This window comes from Pristis pectinata, chromosome 9, assembly GCF_009764475.1.
Source record: "Pristis pectinata isolate sPriPec2 chromosome 9, sPriPec2.1.pri, whole genome shotgun sequence".
In the NCBI taxonomy this organism is placed as follows: domain Eukaryota; kingdom Metazoa; phylum Chordata; class Chondrichthyes; order Rhinopristiformes; family Pristidae; genus Pristis; species Pristis pectinata.
In genome coordinates, this window is record NC_067413.1 from 73,372,416 (window position 1) to 73,380,441 (window position 8,026).

The 8,026-nt window shown below is 41.9% G+C and overlaps 1 protein-coding gene across 1 annotated transcript; it reads left to right on the top strand.

The window, feature by feature from the left end:
• Positions 1-5,653: 5,653 nt before the first annotated feature.
• Positions 5,654-7,648, top strand: sox17 (SRY-box transcription factor 17). Its single transcript, XM_052023298.1, has 2 exons — positions 5,654-6,081; positions 6,407-7,648. The coding sequence occupies exons 1-2, from the start codon at positions 5,787-5,789 to the stop codon at positions 7,318-7,320; spliced, it is 1,209 nt and encodes a 402-aa protein (XP_051879258.1). The 5' UTR covers positions 5,654-5,786; the 3' UTR covers positions 7,321-7,648.
• Positions 7,649-8,026: the final 378 nt, after the last annotated feature.

The following is an 8,026-nucleotide window of genomic DNA, read 5'->3' on the forward strand; positions in this document are numbered from 1 at the left end:
ACGTAACTAGTGCCTACCTAGTAGATGCCAGTAGGCTGTCACCAAGCCCCCTTCGAAACTCTGTATTTTTTATCCCGGTCCTCCACCAACCCATCGCCCGATATGTGTGGCCGAATATGCTTTTGAATTGTAGCAATTTATAAATGTTAGCTTTTGTCTTGTGCATTGTTGTTAGTTGAAAAGGGCAGTCCTGTGCTATTGTAATGTTTTAGTTCCGAGGCCAAAGCAATTCTTTGCTCGCATACAATTGTTTTAACTTGAATTAGGGAGGGGTTCTATTAAGAAATGTCATCGATTCATCAAAGTTTCTGCTACTGTTTAATACAAAATAATTTAAAATGTTTGATTTCGAATAAATTACACGACCAGTTTCATTTTAGCAAAATCACCCAGATTCTGAGCACTGGTATTAAACAGGAATGCTGCAAAGATGTTGCACGTGTGAGAATTTGGACAAATGGGAAATCAATAGAAACAGACCGGAGCTGGTCACGTTTTACAGAGCCTGCAGCTTGTTCCCTATACACATGTTGATTTTTACGTGCCGGTGGCCCGGGTTAGTGAACATTAATGTCCATTCGTCCCAGAAATAAAAACCCTTTGAAGGAACAGATTGCTGTATACTTAACACAGTTAGCAATGTAGATTGTGTCTGTAGATTGAAGGTACGTTCTCAGGTCTCTTCGCAACGTAACGGATCTATAAAAGTAAGTCTCAGTTTAGACAGTTATGTGTGTGCGACGAGGAGTTACCGAGAAGCTGGATATTGAAGTAATATTTCGAGAACAATGCAATTTCAAAATACAGCAGAAATGCTTAAAGGTGGAAATGTAGGGAGATCTTGAATTAAGTATGTGACAGGTAGAAATGTAACAAGAATTCAGGGAGATGTTGAAACAGGAATCGAACAAAGTTTGAGATATATCACTGCAAAAAATGGGAAAATTTTATTTTCTGTCTAAAAATTAATGAAAGGAACAAGAAATGGATGAAAACCAAGTTGAGACTTGTTTCAAAAGGAGGAAAGATTTCTAACCCAATTTGAATGTATTACTTTGGCGGGGTTTTTGTCTGATTTGGAAGGTGTAAGATAGCATTATCAGGGAAAACTCGGTCTTATCTTCTTCAATTGTCTAAGGTGGTCAGCCTCAGCTTCTTTGGCGACCTGAATGATTTACATAATTAAATACAAGGGGCGCAGTTACTCAGAATACATTATTAATACCAGTTAGCAGACTCCTAAATCCTACTTTGATCGAAAGCAAATTTCAGTCTTTGATCTGGGGGGGAAAAATCACTGGTCACGAATTCTCGCCTCTTTATTTTGAAACAACGTTAAAATGAAACCTTTCATCCCATTTGTGCAGAACAGATACTAATGTATGTATAAAGAATAAATAAGTACCCAAATACTTAAGATGATGGAAATCCGAGCATCATCACAATGGAATAAAAACAATCCGAGGCCTAAAACCTCAGCCAGTATTTCTCCGCAGTTACTGCCTGACTTCCTAAATATTTCCAGGTTTTGTCCGCCCAAGCTAATTCGGTATAGTTAAAGTGTTTATTGACTGCATAAATTATCAATCTATTATTACAATTATTCTTCTGAACTGATTAAATAAAGCACTTCCGCTCTGCCCCACTGTTTGGTTTAAGTTCCAGTTGATCAAAATGTTTTCTCATTAAATTTGGGGAAGACGGAATCCGAGGTATCCAACGAAAACATCTGCTCTTGTACCGTCCCATTCCACTGCCACTATTACTTGCTATTCCATTCTCAGCCTGGTTTCGATCATCACCAATACCAACAACTTCCATCTGTCCTGCACTGTCAATCTCAGTCCTTGCCTATCTACCGTTGAAGCTCATACCTATGCCGTGGTTCCACCTAGCTTCAAAGCTTGTTCAACAATCAGCCGGCACTGCTCGGCCACCGCTGCTATACTTATGGACCCACTGTACATCAACCAACCCACTGATTTTAAATTCCTTGTCCTAGTTTCCAGTTCTAACAGTCGCTGAAATATTCCCCATCTTCTGACCCATTGATCTCCACTGGTGTCTCACTGCTCCCTGTCATCGATAACAGGGTCTACAGTTTCTCAGGCTGCCCTTTCGGATTCATGCCCCAATCCCCTCGATCTGCCTCATTCTTGTTCAAAAACCTTCTCAAGCCTTAAGCTTTCATCCAATTTGGCTGTCCTGCCGTGCCCCCCCCCCCCCCCATTTTTGGCTTTATATAACGCTTTCAACCCCAACGTTTTCACCCCAACAAGGGTAGCGTGTGTTCCCCCCACCCCAAATGATACAGGGCTTGTATCAATACGACCAGTGAAATTACTGTTAAAATTATAGGAGGTGACAGGGGTAATGTGGTATCGTTGCAACACGTGCACCACGCTGTCGGAAAACGACTCGTTTTGTTTTATATAAGCAACAATGTGGTTGAAAAGTTCGCAGGATTATACCGAATATTAAATCACAAGTGAATTAACTAACTGATAGAAATAGAACCAAAATCATTTGTCTTGTACTTTTGTTGCGTTGTCAAATAGGAAACTATTTAGTTTGATCCCGCTTTCAGTCTGATTCTTTCAAAGAAGTCCAGAAAACACTCTTTCTGCCGGTGACATAGCTGAACGGAATAAAATCGGATTTATATTTGCTACTGCTCCCTGCTCTAGAGCGCATGGCAAGCCGTTTGTTTTAAGGCTTACAACATCACCATAAAGATCGTGTATTAAAATAAACAGAAACTTGTGTCTTGGTCATATTGCATGGAACAATATTTGACGTAGCATAGACTTTCGGTAAACATTTGCATTCCAATAATATTATTTATACTTTGCACGTGACCTTTCAGCAACTGATGTAAATTAAGAGGTCAAGCTTGGTACACAACTTTAGTCAAAACCTTGACTACATGACAGGAAACTATATCAGATTTCCATTGCTGAATGGCATTCTCACACAAAGCTTTTCATTTTCTTTCCATAACTTCCCCTCCCCCAAATGGACCGACTATGTAGTAGAATAAGGTTCGCAGTATATCCAGGGCGTGTTTAATTAAATACTTTTATTCCAACGGTATTACCTTTGAGTTTATATATTCAAGTCCGTTAACATGTGTTATTTGAGTTAAATTTGCCAGGCATCTGTTTGTCTGCTTTTGTTTTTTTTTATTAGTGCAGAGCAAGTTGTACTTCAACACTGTTGATACTTAAAGAATAACCCTTTCGTAAAAGGGTCACATAATATTTTAGATTTGAAAAGCCAATATTCGTTCTTGAAGGCAGTAAAACACAAACAAAAAATAAAAACAAGACAATAATGCAGGGCGCACTGCCAACACTAATCGGGGCGTTAATAGCCGAGTTCACCTTTTTACATGGAAGCAATATTCTAACATAAACAGATTAACTGTTATGTGTGTTTTCTTAAACAAAACTACATTCCGGATTGATAATGGAGATCAGATGGATCTCTTTCAAGGATTTCTGTATAAAAGGAAGATTTTCGGAAGTGCGCCCGCCAACCAAGACACAAAATTAGCGTTTCGCAGTGTGTAGCAGATCAAGGTAATTACCAGATATAAGGGATAAACAATGCTCCTTATCTGATTCATGTTTTCATTTTCTTTTTATGAACAATAAATACTATTGCGAGCCAACATCGCGCAACACAATTCTTTTCAAATATACATTTCCGTGATCAATTTGGATAATGACAATAAATGTCACCATCCCATCTAACAGCTTGCTCTTCAACGTTAAACAGAACCTCTGCTTAATCATCTTAAGTGCAATTTAGAAGGAAAGCCTTTGATCTCATCAGAGATCTAATTTGCTGAACAATTTTACCTTTACTAATCAACGACATTGTTTTGATTCTACTGAGTCAAAAATAAAATTCGTTAACGTTCAGATAGAATAAAGATAAAGTAAGATATTGACTTAAATTACAATCTTAAATAGAAACGTTTACGTTGAAAGTAAAAAAAACCTTGGACAATTGTTCCAGGTATTGCTACATAGTTAAATGCACATTAACGATGTTGCAAATGAACTGGTGCTGTCCCTAGAGAGCGACTCCGTACTTTGAAGGAAACACAGAAAATACTAATCGTTAGCAACAAGCTGTCTTCAATATCGGAACGAGAGGTCGAGTGATCCGTGCAATATTTGTATAACACCGGATCTTCAGAGGTCGAATTAGAGAGAACACCTAAATTTAATTAACAAAACTGATTCCAACGAAGACATATAACTGTGATATTGCAAGGTGAATATAGTCCATGATTCTAAATCGATTAGGTATGTCCCAAGCCCATGAAGGAATCGAGACGAATTTCAGTTTTTTTTCTCCTTAAAATGTATTGCGAATACTGTACTAATTCAAACACCCAGAAACGGGTTGCTGGGCCTGCGGGGGTGAGAGTTAGGTGAAATGGAAAGTATTGGTATTGGTTTATTATTGTCATTTGTACCGAGGTACAGTGAAAAGCTTGAAAAGTAAGCATTTTATTTAAAGAAAATTCATATTTTTCGTGGGCATTATAAAATAGCATCATCTTGAAATCGATGGAACCACTTGGCGGGAATGTAAATGTACAGCTGCTCTGAAGGGGCTTGAGAGGGTAGGAGCGGAGCTGATGATTCCCCTGGCTGGGTTGTCTGGAACCAAGGGATACACTCTTGACATAAGGGGGCACTTCAGGACAAAGATCAGAGAAGAAACGCTTTCACCCAGAGTACCGAAGCGTTGGAATTCTTCACTGAAGAGGGCTCGGGGGTGTGAGTGGGGGCAGTCTCAAATGCTGATTGTATTCAAGACAGACAACAATAGATTTTAAAATATTAAGAGATTCAAGGATTATGGAGTTAGTGCAGGAAGTAATATCAGCCATGGCGGAACAGACGCAACGGACAGAATGGCCCACTCCTGCTTTTCTCCCTGATGTGCTCAGTAACATTAAACATGATTGTCATAAAATCCATGCGGTTCCTGAATGTCCTTCATGGAAGGAAATCTGCAGTCCTTACCCAGTTGACTACTTATGACTGCAGACCGCCAATGGAGTTGACTCTCAGTTGCCTCGTCAGTTTAGGGGCAGTTACGGGATGAGCGATAAATGCCGGCATCGCCAACATCATCTATATCCCGTGCACAACTACAGTTAGTACAGACATTAACATAGTACATTTACATTGATTCAGCCAATGTACACATTTTACCACACAGCGTCTCAAATAACACAAGAATCAGCTTTGCAGTGACCCTTGGCCAGTCATATCTACAGAAGTTCCAAGTCACAGGTGCTAATTTCAGCAAAGTGGGCTTCAATAAATGTCCGCAATATTTTGTTTTGATTGTATTGATTCGGTTTAGACAGCCATGATTGCGCGTTGTTTGGGTCAAAGCTGATTAATAGGAGCCTGAAAAGATCTGGAAATCTTCATAAGAAGTCGGAGGATAACAGCTTCGGGGTTTGGGGCGTTGGGGAGGGAGGAGCGGGCGGTGTGTGTGGGAGTTGAAGATCCGCCTCCGGAGCCTTTCCCGGAAAAGTCCCGCCCTGTGGCTTCTCATTGGTCGCTACTGTATTTATCAAGCCGGGTTGCCAAAAAGTTTGCAGCATCTGCAAGCGGAGAATTTGAGACAGCGGGTGTAGTGTGCGTGTGCTTCCGAGCCGAGCCAATTCACGCCCAGTCTTTCCCATCCGTCCGATCACTGCGAAGAAAAGCAGTCAACTCAGTTTTAACTTCACGACTCCACTCCCATCAGGAATGAGCAGCCCTGATGCTGGTTACGCCAGTGACGACCAGGTTCAGAGTAGGTGCAACATGACGGGGATGTTGCCGACGATGGGATCCTGCCAGTGGGCTGAATCTATGAGCTCTCTCGGGGATACCAAGGTCGGTGTCGCCGCCGATCAGGCGAACAATCCCGGCAACCGATCTAAGTCTGAGAGCCGCATCCGTCGGCCCATGAACGCCTTCATGGTCTGGGCAAAGGACGAGCGCAAGAGGCTGGCGCAGCAAAACCCGGACCTGCACAACGCCGAGCTGAGCAAGATGCTGGGTAGGTACTACCGCGGGGTGAAGGGAGAGGGTGACGCAATCCCGCACTGATATTGAAGCTGCTACTTTACTCCAAGATAGGGTGTTTGCTTGTGTGTAAATGAAACTCGCGCTTCCGTGAATACCATGCATGTACTTATAGTTGTACAACGCCATGTAAAATGTTGGTCTGTTAAAGCTGCGCAGTATTAACTTAAAAGATAAGCGTCCTGAATTAAAGGTGTCTATTCCAAATACTACATACTAAAACAATTGGCCTGGCGGGTAGACTTCATATGTATTCGATCACGTATGGTAACAGTTTGCTTATAATTCTGCACCTGCAGGTAAGTCGTGGAGAGGCCTCTCCTTGGCTGAGAAGCGTCCCTTTGTGGAGGAGGCCGAGAGACTTCGGGTCCAGCACATGAAAGAACACCCCAACTACAAATACCGGCCCAGGCGGAGAAAACAGATCAAGAGAATAAAGCGGGTAGACACGGGCTTGCTGATGCACAGCATTTCCGAACAGCAGCTGGGCAACGAGGGGCGCGTTTGTAACCAAAGTATGAACCTGTCGTACCACCATGACACCGGCTACTGCATCCAAAGCCAAATCCCCCCGCTCAGCCACTACAGGGAAGCGCAGACCATGGCAACCAGTGTGGAGAGTTTCGGCTTACCAACTCCTGAGACTTCTCCTTTGGACGTTTTAGAGGCAAATTCTGTATTTTTCCCCGCACAATTGCAAGAAGATTGTCAAATAATGCCTTACGGGAACAGCACGGGATACCATCACCACCAACACCCCGATTACTCTGCCCAGGAAAACCAAGTCGCCCTTTTCTGTCGGCAGAGAGCTGAGCTGGGGGTTTCCCAGGATGATCAGATGGGACACGACAGTGGTTTCCATGGGATGTTCAGCTCTTGCCATAACATGGTAGCAATGTACTACAGCCAGATGTGCTCGTCAAATAGCCAGCGGCCCCCGAACGTGCACGTTGGGCAGCTCTCCCCACCTCCTGAACCGCACCGTGTGGACAACCTGGAACATCTCAGCCAGGCTGATCTCCTGGCGGAAGTGGATCGCAATGAGTTCGAGCAATACCTCACGTCGGTCGCACGACCTGATCTGGCAGGACTCGCCTACAATGCACCCGAGGCAAATCCGAACGGACTCACTTCTGCAGAGAACAATCTGATTTCCTCTGTCCTTTCCGATGCCAGTAGTGCCATGTACTACTCCAATTTCACTTCGGCATAATGGACTTTTTTTGTGCTTTGTAAAAGAACTGCGCAAAAATATCGACAGTATTAAAACCAAAATGCTTTTCTTAAAAATTGTACTTGACCTCAGGGGGTTTTTCAAAATGTTGCCTGATAGAAAATTTACTCTTATTTAAGATTGTATATTTAAACTATCTTTGCTTTCATTTTGTGCTTCAGATCAACACGGCGGGGTTTTGGTTTGTATCTTTCAAAACCACTATGACCTTAGCATTGTATTTTTTAACTCTTGGAATTTATTTTCTAATAATGGGGGGAAATCTGTAGAACCAATCTCTTTCACAAGCAGCGTCCCGAAGTTTGTACTGAATGAGAATTGCTTCAGCAATCATTATGTAAATATTTAATTTCTTATTGAAATGAGAATGTTTTGTACTTTTTGCACTTTTTATTATTAGCTAATAAAGTTTTGAACATTATAACATCAGACTCTGCATTTGTAATCATATTAAATCTTTCCTCATGTTTACAGCAGTTATATGTAGATAGGAAACAACAGTTCCGTAAATCCTCGTTTCCTCGCAACAAGAAAGGCGGGGCACAACCTCAGAAAGGGTATGACTTCGAGTAAAAGCCCGCAGTACTATTTTAACTGTATATAAAATGTGCATTGCAATAACTATTTGAATTGCCTTGGCCATCACGTCATTCTGTTAATCAAATCTTCTGGGAATTTAGAGAGG